This window comes from Mustela nigripes, chromosome 12 (assembly GCF_022355385.1).
Source record: "Mustela nigripes isolate SB6536 chromosome 12, MUSNIG.SB6536, whole genome shotgun sequence".
NCBI lineage: Eukaryota > Metazoa > Chordata > Mammalia > Carnivora > Mustelidae > Mustela > Mustela nigripes.
The window spans coordinates 85,924,818-85,944,121 of record NC_081568.1 but is presented as its reverse complement, the minus strand read 5'-3'; the positions used below and the strand labels follow the sequence as shown (position 1 = coordinate 85,944,121).

The following is a 19,304-nucleotide window of genomic DNA, read 5'->3' as shown; positions in this document are numbered from 1 at the left end:
TTTTCACTTGGAGACGTCCGTCGAGTTGTCCCTCCACGTCTCCTGCCCGCCTCCTCCACGTCCTACCGGACTAGAGTGTCCGTCCAGCGATTCTCCGCTGCCCCGGCCGGCTCTTCGGCCTCGATTGCCTGGACGTGGGTCCGTCCCAAGCCCGAGTTTCCATTCGTCCCCCACTTGCCTCCAATTCGGCAGGAACTTTACTCCTAGCCGAAAGGCGAAGGGCGGGTGAGCGCCGGTGCGCATCGGCCGGTCCGCAGGGGGCGCGGGGTGCGGCGTGGGGCTCCCGGCAGGGTGGGCGTGCGAGCGGGCCGGGGGCGTCGCGGGCCGCCCTGCCCTATAAGGGGCCGAGCCGCCTCTGCCGCCGGGCGGGTGCCGGGCGGACCGCGGCGGCGGCGGCGGCGGCGGCGGCTGCGATTGGCTCAGGCGCCCCATCCGGGGACTGGGCTCGGCGCTGCTCGTTCGCCCTAAAGGTACCAATATGGCGGAGGTGAGCAGAGAAACCGGGCAGGAGCGGCCGGGCTACAGCGGGCGCCCAGCGGCGCCCGGCGCCTCCGGAGCCAGTCTGGGAGACCCGGGCCCCTTCCCGCGGCTCCACGGGGGGTGGCGCGGCGGGACGGGGGCTGCGGGGCGGCAACGGGCCGTGGCGGGGCCGGCCGGGGGGCGGGAGCGGGCGCGGGAGCGGTCTGCCTCCGGGACTAGGCCGCGGCGGCTCCGGCCCCGAGCCGGCTGCGCGACGGGGCCGGACCGGAGGTGGCGACCGGCGGCAGCGAGCCCCGGCCTGGGGACGGCGCCGTGCCTTGCTCCGGGGTAGCTGACGCGGGCCGCCGGAGCCTCCGCGCCGCTTTCTAGGGCCGGGGTGGGTGGAAACCGGCCGAGCTCCCCCCCCACTCCGCGGCCGGATTGCAAGGCGGGGAGCGGGCTGCGCCACTGTCCTGCGGGAGGAGTGCTCTGTGCCCCCGGCCCACTGGGTCCGGGCTGCGGCGCCAAGGAGCTTCTCGCTCCACTTTGCTCTGGGCACCGAGGCAAGCGGGATGTACGGTCGCCGGGCTTCGCGGTAGGCGAGCGGGACTCCTCGCCCCGCAGCCCTGGAGGTGCGGGAACCCCTGGGTGTACAGGGGGCAATCCAAGACTCTCGACGTTATATCTAGGGGCTCTCGGTAACCCCACTTTCTTCTGGCCTGAAGGAGGGAGGCAGGGCTAGCAAAGCTGCCCCGGCCGTGTCCCCCGGGACTGGTGATCTGGGGGGAGGGGGTGGCGCAGCAGGAGCCCCTTCGGCTGGAGCTCGCTGGGGTGAGGGGCTCGCTGGCGGGCCTAAGGGAGAGACTGAACACCTTGGAAGGAACTAGCATCTCTGGGACTGAGGGGCCGCGTCTCCAGTTTCGGGAGAGAGAATGGGGGGTTTGCGCTTTGGTTTGGGGGCGGGTGTCCAGTTTCGAGCTGGCCTACGCACAGGTCCGAGGACAGCCTCGGAATTGGGGCTCTCGGGCCTCAGGGGTAGACTAGGTGATCGGAGGACGATTCCCTTCCAGGAAAGGGTCTTGCTTTGGAAGGTGGTGTTTGGGTCCGTGGAGAGCCGAGTGGGATGGGGGACTCCGCGATGCCGGGGAGTGGGGACCGATGCCGTGAGTCGACTGCTCTGGGTTTTGCTTCTCCTCTTTGTAACTTGCTGAGCTGCAAGGAGCGGCTTGGAGTTGCCTCTTAGACTCTGGGCTTCGTCCCGGGTCTGCGAGTTTGCACACTGGGGACTCGGGGAGGAAGGCGAGGCAGCCAAGAGGGGCCCGAAAGGGGCTGGGAGCGATTGGAGCGAAGCTACGTCTTGTACTTTTGGCAGCTGCGGAGGAGCTCTGGGCTCCGCCTCCTCTGCGCCCTGTTGCCGGCGCTGCCTCTTCCCCCTCGGCTGCGCGATCTAACCGCACGTTTTCTTCTCTCTCCTAGGCTTCTTTTGGAAGTTCGAGCCCAGGTTTGTCCTATTTTCTTACCTCTTGATGGGTCCCAAAGGGTAATGGGGGGTGGGGGGGAGTGGCTCAGAGATATATTACTAAAGGTTTTTGCACAAAAAATTGTCCTGCGAGTTTTTTCATTTGTTTTTTAGAGTTTCAGCGTACATTTTTTAAATTAAGTTGTTTGAGGACAGAGAAGTTACACTTTTCTTTTTTTTCTTGCATGTTTAAAAAAATAGCTTGTTACAAAGCTGCTAACAGACAAGTGTTCTTTTTAGTAATATATCTTTAGTTATCGCATACCGGTTTTTTTCTCCAAGCCTGAAACAGTTAATCCCGAATTAACTTTCCACTAACTTTTCCAGATTAGTTTAGGTTTTATTTTATTTATTTATTTTTTTTTTTCAAGAAATCAGCTCTTTAATTTGTTGAAACTTTGGGATTGCTTACATCGCTTAGTAACTAGCCATGACTCCCCATCTCGCCTTATTTTGTCTCCTAAATTTTTTCATAATTGAGAAATGACTATAGATTTATTGAAATTGGAACTTGAGTGTTAGGTAAAGCTACCCACCTTAAAAGAAACATAGAATTACAAGTTTGTCACGTGAAAGTGGTGATACAGAATTTTTGAGGTGAGACAACCTTAGATGATCTAGTAGTGTTTAACCTTTTAGAAATGGGAAACATTTCAGGTTCTGATGAAAGCAAGGGACTGTCTCCTGAACTGTCTATGTAGCATTATTGCATACAGTTTAGGATTTCTGGCTCCCTTGAATACCATAATGGAGAGGACAGTTTTGTTTCAGTTTCTCACCCCCTTTCCAGCCCTTTTTTGGCTGTCTCTTTTCCCTCTAATAGTCTCCAGGAAAAGTATCTCTGAACTACTCCAAGTCCCTTACTTTACACTTGAGAAGACTTTTAAATAACTCTACTGAGAGTCACCTAGTTAATAGAGCCTATAAAAGCTCCCAAATCTTCCCTTGCAGCATATTGCCTTAGTGAACAGCCCATTTCCTTGCGTATTACTTTGTGTATTTAGTTGACTTTTAAGGTCTCACTTGATTATCCTTCAAGGTATTAGAAAATAATTAGTCACAGAGTAGAAGAAATTTGTGGTTATTTTTTAAATAGCTGTCTACATCTTTACATTTAAAAGATTGTTTTAAAAAATTTTTCTAATTTTTAGACAAACATTTCTTTGTCATAACTGATTTCAGGAACAGAGTATTTATATACATGATGCCAAACATCTGGATGATAATGGAATTTTTCCATTTTGCATCACTGTCTGCTTTTAAGAAGTTGCAATCCAAATAAAGAGCAAGAAGACATTGTGGCTTTCGTGTTTAAACAAATTTTTATAACCTGTTTTTAATCACTTAGCCAATTTTCAAGAAAATTTTAGAGCTTAGAAGAGGCTCGTGAGGTCATCTAAGCCAACACTATGCATTTCACAAATGAAAAACTGGACTTGGGCCCAGAAAGTTTGAATGACTTGCCTCAGGTCTCAGCAGGCCAGGGACAAAGGCAGGAGTAGATCCTTAGGCCCTTTGATTTCTAGCCCTTAACTGAATACCTTCCACTTTAAGAGGGAAGAGCACAGTGACCAGTGATATGGGGATTACAGAAGAGGACAGGGTTCTGCCTTAAAGAGGTAGAAGAGTTACCATCTGTTTCATCCCTGACACTTTGGGTACCACAGGGGTTTCCAGAAATTCCTCAAAATAGGAAATTGATAATGGTGGATGATCTGCTTTTGAGCTCTTCAGTAACTATTCATTTTTCTCCTTAAAATTAAGTTAAACCGTCTGCATTTCAACAGGTTTGAAAATGAACTGATAATATCTTTCAACATTAAAAAAAAAAACCACCATAATGTGAGCTTCCTAAATAATTGAGTTCCACAGAAGTTGTGTTATTTTTAGGACTAATTAGAGTTCTCCAAACTTAGAAACAAAATCATGGAATTACATCTGTATTTTTTCTCACAGTGAAAAATCTTTGCAGTAGGTCAGTACTTTGGGGTGATCTCATATTGTCCTTAAATGTTTGAAATTCAAAATATTAAATAGCTTTATTAAAAACAGACCAAACTTTTTATGTTAGATGTATTTCCTTCCACTTTCCCCTTCCTCTACCCCAAGATTCTGGTACTTCTTTTCTTCCCTGCTCCTATGTTAACTGGTCTAATTGAATTAGATACTAGAGAAAACTGTTTTTCATAGATTCAGTTTCATTCTCTTGGGATTGTGAATTTTACTCATTTCTCAACTTCATTTTCAGAGTATCCTGTAGACTTCACATTTGCCTTAGAAAAGCATTGCAATTTCATAAACCAGTATGAATTGGCCAGAACAAATTGCATCTTTCAAAAACCTATAGATACGATTTTTCTATATTTCCTTCGCATTATCTTAAAAACTAATTACCTTATTAGTCGTCCAAAGAAAAGCATGTTCTTATAATTTAATGCCTGTGTGGAGAGTTTGAAATACAGTTCTGGACATGAAAAGTGACATACTACTTTTAGAGACCGATTAGCTATATAGTTGCTTTTCAAAAACTTGAATTTTTTCCTATGAACCCGATTTCTATTGTGTTTTGTACCTTTGAGGGTTGTAAGTAGGGTAACATATATATTCTCTTTGCTTGAAGTATTGAGCTTTAGTGTATAACAGTTTCATATGAAATCTTCCATTAACAAATAGTCTGTCATTTTTCTGTTGCTTTTAGACAAATGCATTAAACTGACAAGTTTGACTTTTAGAACATTTTTTTTAGGACTCCTCTGTTTAAATCATTTTGCTGCCAATATAGGTTCTGTTCTCATGGACTGGACTTTTATTAACGTGTTTTTAAATTACTCTGCCTTGTTCTTTTGCTGATTTAGATATTTTTTCAGAACTATATGGTCTTTATAACCTGTTAAGTATATAGTAAATGGATTTAATAAAGCTCACATATAAACATTAAAAGGAACTGGCAGAAGAACACAAATTATTTTTTCTTGTAAGTAGTGTTGTGAATATGTAAAGTGATTCAGTTTGTTTCATTCCAGTTGGGTCTTTGTCTTCCGAGGATCATGATTTTGACCCTACTGCTGAGATGTTGGTCCATGACTATGATGATGAAAGAACTCTCGAAGAAGAGGAAATGATGGATGAGGGTAAAAACTTCAGTTCTGAAATTGAAGACTTGGAAAAGGTAAAGGATTTTACTTTCATATTTTAATAACAAACTTAGAGTAAAGATTTTGATATTGTATTATGTATTATTTTACCATCTACCTGAAATAAAAACAGGTTCCGCGTCTTTGTTTTTGACCTTTTATGGACTGTCACTGATTTTCTCATTATTTTTAAGGAAAGCCTAATAAGTAAATTTTCACTTAATCTTTAAAAATTATTTTATAGCTCTTAATCTAATTTTTAAGTATTTGAAGCACAGTGAAGTAGGTATGTGTGGTCATCTTACAGATGAGAATCTTACATAATGAGATATAGAGAACTGTGGGTCCTAGACTTGTTGCTGAATTGTAGTCCAGCCCAGTGCATTAAACCACATTATTCTACTGAGGGTAACACTTGAGTTTAATTAAACACCGCAGTAGATACAGGGAGAAGTCTCTTCCTTTTTTTTTTTTTTAAAGATTTTATTTATTTATTTGATAGAGATCACAAATAGGCAGAGAGACAGGCAGAGAGAAAGAGAAAGGGAAGCAGGCTCCCTGCTGAGTAGAGAGCCAGATGCAGGACTCAATCCCAGGACCCTGAGATCATGGCCTGAGCTGAAGGCAGTGGCTTAACCCACTGAGCCACCCATGCGCCCCAGAAGTCTCTTCCTTTAAATAGTTTGTAATCTGGTAGAATACTGAAAGAATGTTGAAAGAGAAAAAGTTTTACTCTATTTTTTTTTTTTTTTTTTACGATTTTTTGAGAGAGAAAGAGAGACAGCCAGAGAGGGAACACAAACAGGAGGAATGGGAGGGAGAGGCAGGCTTCCCATTGAGAGGGGTGCCTGATGTGGGGGCTTGGTCACAGGACCCTGTGGGATCATGACCTGAGCTAAGGCTGATGCTTAATGACTGATTAAAAAATAGAGTAGGGGCGCCTGAGCCACTCAGGTGCCCCTACTCTGTTTTTAATTGTAAAATAATAATGTCCCATTTTCCACCCCTCAGTCATCTTTTAAAAAGTTGGCAATAATAAATGTAGTTTGTAACTTCTTAAACCTAAAATCAATAGAGATGGAAATGAACTGGATTTTATTTATTTTATTTTTTTAAAAGATTTTATTTATTAATTTGACAGGGATCAGAAGTAGGCAGAGAGGCAGGCAGAGAGAGAGAGAGAGGAGGAAGCAGGCTCCCCAGGATCAGAGAGCCCGATGTGGGGCTCCAATCCAGGACCCCGGGATCATGACCTGAGCCGAAGGCAGAGGCTTTAACCCACTGAGCCCCCCAGGTGCCCCGAACTGGATTTTAAACACATATTTATACCAGGACTATAGAGAGAGGTCTCTGTAGGGGTGATTTGAAAAAATGTTGGATTGTAATTATCTATAAATTAATCTTATTTGCACATTTCTGATCAGCTCAGAATAACAAAAGCTTTCAGGAATAATATTAAATAGTAATAATCTTTTGTGTTTTTTATTATTATTATTTTTAAAGATTTTATTTATTTATTTGAGAGATCACAAGTAGGCAGAGAGGCAGGCATAGAAAGTGGGGGAAGGAGGCTCCCTGTCAAGCAGAGAGCCCGATTCGGGATTCGGGACCAGATCCCAGGACCCTGAGATCATGACCTGGGCCGCAGGCAGAGGCTTAACCCACTGAGCCACCCAGGCGCCGAATCCTTTGAGTTTTTATACCTCTTTTTCTTCACGAAGACAAGATACATTCTTTTCTCTTTTCTTTTTTTTCCTGTTTTTTTTTTAATATCTTATTTATTCTATCAATATCAAAAGAGGTGGTTTAATATCACCAATTTTTGTTTTTAATTTTTAAAAATTTTTTTATTTTTTAGTAAACATATAATGTATTATTAGCCCCAGGGGTAGAGGGACAAGACACATATCTATATAATCTCTTCTGCTGTCTTTGTAAGGCAGAGATGAATTCTTATTGCATAACTTCCTTCATGTTCATATACAGGGAAATAGAGGCAGTCTTGAGGATCTAGATCCCAGGCTTGCTCTGGTAGACCTGAAAATTTCTAAACGTGTTCATTCACTTGACAAATTAACCCAAGAAAATTGTTGTTAGATTTAATCATTTAAAAAAAAACAAACCAATTCACAGCTAAACAGATTTGAGAATATAGGATAAAATGGTTGGGAAATAATTAAGAAAAGCTTAGGGTATTGCTGCTCCTTTCAGGGGTGATGATTAAATGGTGTCTTTTGATAAGAAAAGATGTCCAAGAGTCTTGAGCTCTGCCTTGGCTTTATTCAGGCACTTCCTTCCCAGCTCTTATGATGGGTAGCCTAGAATAACTGAGAATTATAATCCAGCTAACATTATCTCTCTGTCGGGGCGCCTGGATGGCTCAGTGGGTTAAAGCCTCTGCCTTTGGCTCAGGTCATGGTCCCAGGGTCCTGGGATGGAGCCCTGCATTGGGCTCTCTGCTCAGCAGGGAGCCTGCTTCCCTCCGCCCCGCCTGCCTCTCTGCCTGCTTGTGATCTCTCGCTCTCTCTGTCAAATAAATAAAATTTAAAAAAAACAAAACAAAACATTATTTCTCTGTCAAATAAATAAAACTATTAAAGAAATAAACACTGGTAATTAATTTTTTGCTTTGTAGTGGTATCTATCACTGAACTTGATAATTCAGAAAAATTAGGTCTTTATTTCAACTTTTCTGTACTTGGACAGTTTTGCTTCTTGGCATTTTATGACATTTTTGGAAATTTCAGAAAACTATAGGTGATCTTTTTTTTTTTTTTTTAAGATTTTATTTATTTATTTATTTATTTATTTATTTATTTGACACAGAGAGAGAGAGATCACAAGTAGGCAGAGAGGCAGGCAGAGAGAGGGGGAAGCAGGCTCCCCGCTGGGCAGAGGGCCCAATGTGGGGCTCCATCCCAGTACCCTGGGATCATGACCTGAGCCAAAGGCTGAAGCTTAACCCACTGAGCCACCTAGGTGCCCCACTACAGGTGATCTTTAAACAGATTCAAGTGAAGACCTAAGAGCTTTGTCTCCACTTAGAAGCCTAATCATTCTCTCATGGAACAATGGACAAGAGGACCTATTTCTAAGAGTGATTGCCCACTTCCTCTGAACTATAACTCTTATCTGTGGTAAAGCATAACTATGTAGATGTGGTCTCTATTGTTTGTTGATGTTTAATGAAATGAGAAATTGAATAAACAGCAGATAGTCACAAATACAAAGAGTAAAGATCATTTATAGAAGAAATTTAAAATTATTTCTATATCATTTAAAGTATTCTTGTTAATCTTTTTTTATTGGAATACTGATTTAGGTGTTCTTACCTGTTCACAGTCTTAGGGGCTTGATGTTAATGTTTGTTTTTAGAAATTACAAGTAGTTTTTATATTCGTTGTAAACTTGATAGTTTATAGACTATAAATATGGCTGTATTTTAATGCTTACAGATTTTTGGTACTAAGAGATAAAAACAGTTTTTGTATAGTAGAACTTTGGTATAGAGAATATATTTTGTGACTAGATATATGTTATGAAACATATAAAATAAGGTTTACATTGTGTCTTACTATAGTTTATTCATGTTACTGTTTTATGAAGTTTTAATTTAATAGTCTCCAGCTATAACTTTTAGAGAATTTCTTTACAATAATTTGTAGATTTCTCACTTGATATTCATTGTGAAACGAGAAAGTAAAAATCACCTTTTCTTCCACTTACACTTTGGTATAGATCCTTTCTGTTTTGTGGGTTTTTTTTTTTTTATTAAGTTTTTAAAACTACAGGTATACTGTTTTTGCAATGCACATTTTAAGATATTAGACTGGTGTTATATGAAAATTGTTCTACACTTCACTTAGACAATTTCTTTTGATCAATCCAGGAACACCATCAGGTGTATCAGGTAAGTATTAGCATTATTTCCTTGGTTAAGAGTCCCTGTTGATTGTGAAATCTACCACAGATATAGAAATAATATAGATGGGGCAGGGAGGAACAGTACTATGGGAGATGTGGACATTGGTAGTGGGATGCATCCTGATTTCTGGTATGTGAGGTTATGCATCGTAGGATCAAGGAAATTATGATACTTTTTTGTACAGTTGAAGAAATGTAGGTGAGAGGAGTTAGGTGATTTGCCTACAGTAACGGTTAGCAGTTAGTCCTCTGCCTCTAGATTTTATATTCTTCCTGATACAAAACCTTTGAGTTAGAAAATACTTCATTTATAAGGATGACTAGACTCAAATACACCCTTTAAAGTTTAGGGTCAATGAAATGCCTGAGAAAAAGGAGAAAAATCTACCTGGGATAAGGTGCTGGATCAAACTTCTAAGCTGTTAGATCTAGTCACACAGATCTCAGAGATGGAGATTTACTCATTCCATTTTTTAAAAAAAACTTTTGTACTTCAGAGGGTTAAGTCCTTTATTAATAGGTCTAATAGAAAAGAAACCTCATTTGTGAAGTGTTACAGAGATTGGATTTACCTTTCCTAGTTTTGCTACACAAGTTTTAGTACAAGTAATTTCTATATTTTAGCATCCGCTCCCTTTAGGTAACTAGTGTCATTCCTTGAATGTGTTGGTGAAGTTCCACTAAGATAGTCACCGTCTTCCTCAATACATGATCATACTTTTGTCTTTATAGAGAAAGTAGGGTTTTCATGAGTCACTACCTGGAATCTCCTGTGTACCCCACACATACAAATTTAACTTTTAAACTCATTCTTTCTTCTCCCCCTCTGTCCCAAGAGTATATGCCACATCTTAGGCTAATTCGTAATTCCATCCCTCCCGCCCTGAGCCTGTTCTTCCCACTTATTCTTTTATTTCAGTATAGAAAATCCTACTCATATGTTTCCTAAATTGGGGAGAAATTTTTTTTAACCCTGTGTTGCCTTTAGTGATTCTTGTTTTATAGTGTGTATACTTTCTCCCTCCATTCAGTCCATTCAGAGTACCTTCTCCCCTCCATCAATTCAGCTTTGTTTCTCCCAGCAGGCTGTAGGGTCACCAATAATTTCTGCTTGACAGGTACAGAGAATTCCTGTCTCTCTTTATTTTCACTTGATTTTTCTTTGATATTTGGCCTAAGTGACTGTCTCTGGTATCCACACTTGCTTCTTCCTTAGCTTATGTAATTCTGCTTTCTCTTAGTTCTAAGTCCTCTCTGGTATCTCCCTCTTTTGTATTTATGGGCCATTCTTTCTTTGCCCGCATTTTAACTGATGGCGTTTCCCAGAGTTCTAGCTTTTGTCTTCTCACTCTATATGCCTTTTTTGGGTGACCTCCTTCAAGCCCATTGCGTCACCTTTGCCTTGAATTATTATTTACCACCCCATTGTCCACCTTCAAGTTTGTCTGATTTTTCTGTCTCATAACAGTACTATAGGTATTTAGCCTTAGCGGGTCAGAAACCGGCAATCCATTTAGACTCCTCTGTCACTTTGATTCATTTTATCAAGTAAAGAAATAAATTCTTTTCTCTTAATTTCACTCAGATAATTCCCTTCCTTAATTGGGGCTCTCATTATTTTCAAAATGTATATTGTACTTAAAATTTTCCAGACATAGCCCATCATCTTCTAGGGTGATATATCTGGAAGTTCTTCTGATACTCCCTTCTCTTTTCTGTCTGTCCTCTCACCTTTGGCTTTAGGTATCATCTAGATGCTAACAAATGCCAGATTTATATCTCTAGCCCATCCTGATCCTGTGAACACTAGGCTGCTGGCCAACTTAACTCTTCTACTTCGATGTTTCTTAGTCCTCTCCAACTTAACTTTTGTCTTCTGCAGAACTCTTGTTTCCTTCAGAAACCCTTCCTTCAGTCCTTTGTTTTTGTTTTTTTTTTTCAAAGGTTTTATTATTTGACAGACAGAGCACAAGCAGGGGGAGCAGCAGGCAGAGGGAGAAGGAGAAGGGCTCCCCTCTGAGCAGGAAGCCCAATGTGGGACTCAGTCCCAGGACTCTGGTATCATGATCTGAGCTGAAGGCTCGTTTAACTTACTGGCCCACCCAGGCACCCCTTCTTCAGTCCTTTCTATCTCAATAAAAGTTACCACTTTTACTCAAATAGAGTTGCTTAAATAGAAATCTGGAGAGGCATTGTTTTCACTCCCACATCCAGGAGCTCATTTGATTCTACCTTAGAATATATATTATCTATTTACTTTTCTCCATGTTTATATCCTACCTTAATCCATCATGGAACCCTTAGGTGGTCTCCCTGCTTTTATCTTCTCTTTCCATCTCCTCAACCTTTTCTTTATGTAACTCCCCAACATTTAAGAAAAAATAAAGTCATGGCACTCCCCCTTCATCCCCCCCCCCCTTTTTTTTTTTTAGTTTTCATTCACTTCCCATTGCCCTGGGAGTAAAGGGCACTCTCTACCTTCCCTTTGACCTTGTGAAAGTATACATTATTCTGTATTTCAGGACCCTCTTTATTTCCTTTGGATTCATCATAATTGACAGTTTTGTATTTGGGTATTGTCATTATCCCCCGCCACCCTCTTCCCCTACCACCCTGGTCCCCCAGACTGTGCATTGTAGAAGGGCAAGACCTCTTTTTCATACCAGCACTTGGTACAACGGCTTACTGGCACCCAGTAACTGCTCAGTCGGTGTTTCTTATGACACACCAGAAGGCCCTAGTACATAGCTCTCATCTGTCGAATGATGCTTAGCTTGGTCTTTGTCCCCTATGTGGCACCTCCTTAATCTCATGTATGCCATTATTCCTGCAGTTTAGTTCTTCCCTTCTCTTATCTATCAATGTATCTACCATTTTTGGAATTGATTATTGCAGTCACCACATTGTATTGTAATTGTTAACTTACCGGTTTCTTCCATCAAGACTGAACTCATTGAGAGCAGGGATTTTCTATAAATCTCTGTATCTACATCTAGCAACCTCTGCATAGTACCTAGAACCCAGTAAATGCTGTGTTGATGGAAAGGTGGACTATTAGTGTATGATGTATGAAAATTGACATAGAAACTATGAGGTTTTGAAGAACTATTACAGACAGGTGCAATGCAACGCAATCTCCTCTTAGAACTGATACGAGCCAAAGGGAATAGGCTGCATGGAATCTGCAAGGAGCAGGGTCAGAGAGACTGAATCTGGTTCTGGGCACATTTGAGGGGTTCTGTTCTTTGGTTTGAGAGAAGAATAATTGATGAGGTTTCCCCATGGCATGGATGACCTTCCAACTCCATTTCTGCTAACTCCATGCTACTAAAACAGCTTTTTAACTGATTTCAATCCCAAGCTGAAAGGATTTCATGAGTGACAGGATTGGTACGGTCACTGGAAAGGCATAGGTCTCCTACTGCAAATTTACAAAGTCAAATTCTGTTATAAACCTTATTCTAAGTTAATTTAGCATGAATCTGTTTGAATCAGGCACAGTGAAAAATACAAGTTCTAGACCTGTAAAGGTGAAAGTCAGATTCTTGGGTACCTCCCCAAGCCTGGCAGGCAGTATGTTTCTAGAAATCACAAGTGGCTCATTTCAACTCACTTTGTGATCTGCTGAGGACATGTTTTACATACTCCGCTTTAGCATTTTCATGCTTTTGCTTCATGACTTTGACATTTTGCCTTAAAGGGAAAACTAAACCTATAGGCAAGCTTAATGAATTTCTTAATAGATGAGCATAAACATTTCTTAAAATGTTGAGCAGATTAATCTAATCTATAGATTTTTTTGTATTTATGTATTTGAATAATTATGAATAGTTGTAAACACTTTAGTAGTTGAATTAAGATATTTTTGAAAAGGTGATACACCACTTATTTTCAGATGGATTAGTTGGGGGGAAAAGTATACCAAAATGTGGCATAGCATAGGTATTCATAACACAGGAAGCACTGCAGCCAAAGTATTTACTTTTATCAAAGCATTGCTGCAAGTAAGTGAACTGGCACTGGGATTTGAACCCAGAACTAAACCTCCGTTTTGTCACCTCTAAGATGGTGGTAATGATACTAACTTCATTAGGTGTTTATAAGAGAGAAACTTAAAACAGTTACACAGAGTACAGATAAAGTGTTAGTAATATAAAAGGATAATTTTGAATAGTAATGTATAAGTATTATTAGTATTAGTGATTGCTTAGCAGTGATTGCCCTTCAGCTATCATCTAAGTAACATGAAGAATAAACCAAGTGATCAGTTGTTAAGTCCAAGGAAACAAGCTGAATATTACATGAAGTTATTGATTGATTAATTGTGACTTCTTTCAAGGTAAATCTTTATACTAATGTGAATGTTTTAAAAAAAGATCACTAAAGCAAATATTTGGGGAATTTTTTAAAGAGTAAAATGCTGCTGGAAATAAAAATGAAGATATTAATCATTAGGGTTTTTGTTAATATATTAATAATACTCTTAAGTGTTTGAGCCTGTTTTCTAGCAATAGTACAAAAAGAACAACTAAAATTTGGCTTTGATATGATACTGCTGTTTTTTTGAAAATTTATGAACATTAATGGCATCACAGTTTATCTGTGCTTCTGTATTGTGACATCTACTGAGCTTATGTTTGTGTCCTGGCTTGAATAGGAAGGAAACATGCCTCTAGAAGATTTACTGGCGTTCTATGGCTATGAACCTACAATTCCAGCAGTGGCAAATTCCAGTGCAAATAGCTCCCCAAGTGAACTTGCTGATGAACTACCAGACATGACACTAGACAAAGTGAGTACAGGCGTTTAGTGAGTTGGGGGAAATTGGAGGGGGAGACAAACTCTGAGAGATTGTGGACTCTGATAAACAAACTGAGGGTCTTAGGGATGGTGGGGTATGGGTGAGCCTGGTGGTGGGTATTAAGGAGGGCATGTATTGCATAGAGCACTGGGTGTGGTGCATAAACAATGAATTTTTAGAACACTGAAAAAAAATAAGATAAAAATAAAATTTTTAAAAAAGAAGAAAAATTCCAGATCCATTACCATTGGGTGTTTTTATTAGTTTCCTTTTAACTGAAAGCATTTTATATTTCTGAAATGTAAATTTCTTATTGACCCATTGCTCTTTATCATTATTGTGACTGATTTAAATATTGTTGGGCTTTGATTACACTGCTTTAAAAGTGTTAATGGCTTCTTAATACTTTGTATGTTTGAGTGTTCTCCCATAAAGTTTATCTTTCCTATGTTGACGTATTGTATCTAAACTTAGATTTTGCCCTGTTTTTGATCTTCTGAACTCTTGAATCTATTGATTAATAAATCCCCTCCAGAAGCCTTCAAACCAAGCTGGCTTAGATGTGGCATGGTTGGAGAGAAGTTCTGTTTTCTTGGGCTCTGCGAGTGGCAGCAGCCACAGCAGCCAAGGTCTTGGTGATATATCTGTAACATTGTTGGTTGCAGGGAAGGCATAGTCCCTGCTGAGGAAAGTTCATACAGCCAGGGTCTCTGCTAACTTTCTATGGTCTCTGGAAAGCTTTCCTTGCCTTTCAGATCTCAGACAGGGAGAGGAATCCACATCTTGGAACCTCTTCCTGTGAGTTTTGTTGTTCCCCCTTTTTCAGTCAAATGTGGTATTAATGTACCACATCTTAATGACTGTAGTCACCCAGGAAATATTGAGTGCCTACTATGTACCAGAACACAGATGACTATATCCTTAGATAAAAGTTAATTTCAAACCTGTTTCTTTTAAAATTATATCACTAGTCAGGAGTTTTTCATTGGTTAGATTTTTTTTTTTTTAATTATTGGAGAATAAGAGTTTGGAGAATTTTTTGGTTTTGTTTATTTATATTGGTAGAAAGTGAGTTTAATTTTTACTCACATAGAAATAAGATGATTTTTGGGGTGCCTGGGTGGCTCAGTCATTAAGTGTCTGCCTTTGGCGCAGGTCATGATCCTGGAGTCCTGGGATCGAGCCCTGCATCAGGCTTCCTGCCATCCCTCTCTTGTTGTGTCTCTCTCTATCAATAAATAACATCTTAAAAAAAAAAATTATTTTTGTTGTAAATTCACTAAAAATTAGCCTGCAGGTTCAGATAAGCTTTCTGCTCCTCTGTGAGTTAGGCAGACTTAATCTGTTAATAAATATTATACATAGTTAAGTACCAAGTGTTATTAAGTATTTATATACATGAAGTAAATTATAGGAGCATTTCATACTTACTTTTCTCAAAACTAAGGGGCTTTCAACAAGTTTTTAATTGTATCATAATACATAGTGTTTATAAATAATATGAAGTTGATGAAGTATTACTCTTTTTTTAAATGAAAAAATTTTTTTTATGAGATGTAGTAATTTCTAACTCCAGCACTGCATTCTTATTCCTATAGGAGGAAATAGCAAAAGACCTATTGTCAGGTGATGATGAGGAAACTCAGTCTTCTGCCGATGACCTGACACCATCTGTGACTTCCCATGAAACTTCCGATTTCTTCCCTAGGCCTTTACGATGTAAGAAACTCAGTCGTTACTGATTAATAGTAGCACCTATGCTCTGGCTCAAGTATGTTTTATGGCATTCACTAGTTTGTCAGACATAAAACAAAACAACAAAAGAGTTCGTCAAAATATTCTAAGTGTTTTACTTAATGGAAATATAATTCTGTTACAATCCAAATACAATTGTAACTTTTTATTGGGGTAAAGTTGAACTAACATGTTGTTTTAAAACTTAAAACATTTGGTTAGTTTTGCAAAGCTGTCTGTTTTCTTTCCCAAGATTCATCTGTTGCTATGGTAACCAATCTTAGTTCTTCAACCATGAAATTTTATGGACATTTCTTGACTTGTTTTAGAAGGCCCTTTACTCTCCTGGTTTTGAAAACCATCAGATGCTCAATAAGTATTTTTTATCTTTTTAGTGATTTAGTTCTTTTTTCTTCTTTTTAGTTCTTGGTGTTACCCCTTAATGTATATCAGTAATATTTAAAACGACTTTGAAGTGAAATAATTTCTTACCTATAGTCTTGCTTATTTTTTTAGGTATTTTGATCATAGAAGAACTATTCACTTAACAAATAAATGCAAATACACATACAGGTGTATGTGTGCAAAAACATTTTTGATATACTTAATATGCACCTCTTTGTTTCCCATTCTGGGTTAGCATAAAAGAACTCTACTGCTTTCTGTTTTTTTTAAAAGGTGAACATAGTGGTTTTCCTTTGCCTTCAGAAACTCTTTGATAGTAGACCAAAAAAATCTTAAGGATACTATACACTTTCTTAGTATTTTCAGTGTCTTGTTTTGACTAGTGTTAAAATGTAAATAGTAAAATAACTTGAGTATATTTGTGCTGATCTCATTCATTCAACAGATTTTTTATAAAATACCATGTGCCAGGGACATGTGCTGCAAAAACAAGCAGTAAAACCCTTTTTAAAATTTGATTTTTTTTTTTTTTTTTTTTTTTTTTTTTTAGCAAATACTACATGTGATGGAGATAAGGAATCAGAAGTTGAAGATGTTGAAACAGACAGCGGTAACTCACCTGAAGATTTGAGGAAAGTAAGTTGAGTTACCATCATAATAACTTAGTGGATAGTTTGGACTAAAGTAGCTTTTAAAAACATTTCTGAAGTAACTTAAGATAATTTTGCTCTTGTGAGATGAAAGTTCTTTCAACTTGTAGTAACTCATTAATGAGTTGGAACTGGTTTTTCAGTGTATTTTTATAAGTTGTTTTTACTTCTGAATTTTCTTGTAGGAAATAATGATTGGTTTACAGTATCAGGCAGAGATTCCCCCTTACCTTGGAGAGTATGATGGTGATGAGAAAGGTAAGATTCTTGGTTTTGCTTTTGATACTATTTGGTAGGCCAAACTATCCCTTAATATGTTTGTTTATTTGTTTATATATCAACCTAGGGAGTATACATCATTTTTAGGGGAAGATTTTATTTATTTATTAGAGAAAGAGAGAATGTGCAAGTAGGGGGAACTGCAGAGGGAGAGGGAGAAGCAGACTCCCCACTGAGACGGGAGGCCATTGTGGGGCTCAATCCCAGGATCATGACCGGAGCCAAAGGCAGATGCTTAACCAACTGAGCAACTGAGGTGCCCTCAGCCTTGGCAGTGTAAAGATAGATTTGGAGTCAGTGAAAGTTTAGGCCTGACTCAGGAATAATATATCAAAATTAACAGATTTAGAGAACCACTTCTGTCTTTATACAGTGCTTCTTAGCCCTACGGGTATGCTAAGGCACCAGGTAAAGTCATGGAATGCCTCTGCAGGTACATCTGTTTGACCTACATCCCATTCTAGTAGAAGTGGGTAGAATCTCATAACCTGAGATAATGAGCACATTAGAGATAAAATGCTCTTGCAAAGAAAACTCTTGATGAATAAAGACTCTAGAAGAAATTCTTCTGTACGAGCCCTGAAAGCGAAGGTGATAGAACAATTCTGTTTCTTTTTTTGTACACCCCTACTTAAGTGTAATTGGTTTTTCTTCACATTTTTGGTAGATCCCAGTTATAATTGGTTCTGAAAATATGGCAGAAAATAAAAATACAGATACATTTCCCTAGCTGAACTTGGGAAGCCTGGAGATTTGACCGTGCACATTTGACTTTCCCTAAGGAGTCAGTTTGTCCCTGTGACATCATGGGGCCAGAGCAGCACAGCGACACAACTCTTCCTTAGTTTTTCTTTTTCCCTTTGCTCTGTTAGGTTATCCTCCATTTAAAGGAAGGGAAGATGGGCTACCCTAAGGTTGTTAGCATTGGCAGCTTCAGCAACAATATTTTTCTAAATTGCTCTCAAAATGCTGTTGTCTCAGGGAAGCAAAAACAGTAGTTGATCTTGAGATGGCCCAGCCTTTCCATCCCCCCGCCCAAATGACACACACCCTTGAAGTCAAGAACATGCTCAGCCACTATCTATAAAGGCATAGAGTTCAAGAAAAACTCTAGTGAAGCTATTACAGAATTTATACAGGTTATTTTTTCCCCCTCATTAGGAGAATATAAAACACCCTCTGCGTTTTACATTAGATTTCACTAGGCATAGAATGCCTTCTCATTGGATAGTGAATCCTATCAGCGAGAAAGCTACTTGCTCTAAGCATTGAAACACTCAGCCCTCAATAAAGTTAAAAAAATTTTTTTTATACCTTTACCAATTAAAGAGTCATCTTGTGAGACAATCAAATTGCTGCCTCAGAGTTAGTTGTGTGTAGTGTGTAGCCTATCAAAGAAGAGGAAGGACAATTAATATACATCTAGGAGTATGTTTACTATTTTTAATGTGTTAATGGAATTTTCTTTGTTAGTGTATGAAAATGAAGACCAGTTACTTTGGCGTCCTGGTGTGGTTTTGGAGAGCAAAGTTAAGGAGTATCTTGTTGAGACCTCATTAAGAACTGGAAATGAAAAAATAATGGATAGGATATCTGCAGGAACGCACACAAGGGACAATGAACAGGTATACTTCCACTTCTGTTGAAACAGCAGCTAATTAATCTCTCTTGGTTTTCTTTTCTTTTTCTTTCTTTCTTTCTTTTTTTTTTTTTTAAAAGAAGGGGGACAGGGGTGGAGGTCAGAGAATTTTAAGCAGGCTCCTTGCCCAGCCCGGAGCGGATGCGGGGCTCGATCTTTATAAGCCTAAGATGACCTGAGCTGAAATCAGGAGTCAAATGCTTGACCGACTATGCCACCTTCTTGACTTTCTTATATATGATTCAAGTATTTCTTACATGTGAACTGGATATCTCTTTCGCTATAGATTTTTAAAACTTGGAAAACGCTGGTTAAGGAAAAGTCCCACGACCTAGTGATAACCACTCCATACTGTTTCACATTTTTTCTTCTGGTCCTTTCTTCTGTGTGTATGTGCATATCTTAATTTGAATCACTTATTTTCCTTGCCTTTGAGAATTCTTTAGTATCTCTTCCTGATGACTGTATATAGCTATAATATAACTTATTTATAAGTAGCTATAATATAACTTATTTAAACATTCTCTATGGTTGGACCTTAGATTTTATAATAAAGGTATTTTTTAGATTATTCTTGAATTCTGTTCAGGAAGTGTTGAAAAGTATTACCTATTAAGATTGTATAAATATGCTCTAGGAGCATTTTTTAGGCACTGTGTGTGTACCTATAGTTGCAGGATACTCTTGATTATATGTGGAATGGGACTGGGCAATTTCCCTATGTTAGATGATTCTTTTCTAGTTCGGAAAAATTAGACCC

General features: G+C 39.5%; 1 protein-coding gene across 2 annotated transcripts in view; it reads left to right on the top strand.

Moving 5' to 3' along the window:
- The first annotated feature begins 419 nt into the window (after positions 1 to 419).
- MIER3 (MIER family member 3) overlaps positions 420 to 19,304 on the top strand; it is a 32,354-nt gene continuing 13,469 nt past the window's right edge. Inside the window, exons 1-8 of one of the 2 annotated variants that reach the window (XM_059417902.1) lie at positions 420 to 487; positions 1,936 to 1,960; positions 5,002 to 5,147; positions 13,694 to 13,828; positions 15,436 to 15,556; positions 16,527 to 16,612; positions 16,812 to 16,884; positions 18,379 to 18,530. In XM_059417902.1, coding sequence (XP_059273885.1) covers positions 479 to 487; positions 1,936 to 1,960; positions 5,002 to 5,147; positions 13,694 to 13,828; positions 15,436 to 15,556; positions 16,527 to 16,612; positions 16,812 to 16,884; positions 18,379 to 18,530 — 747 coding nt within the window. In that variant the 5' untranslated portion in view covers positions 420 to 478. The remainder of the gene's footprint in view (positions 488 to 1,935; positions 1,961 to 5,001; positions 5,148 to 13,693; positions 13,829 to 15,435; positions 15,557 to 16,526; positions 16,613 to 16,811; positions 16,885 to 18,378; positions 18,531 to 19,304) is intronic. The other variant, XM_059417901.1, reaches the window with a different exon arrangement.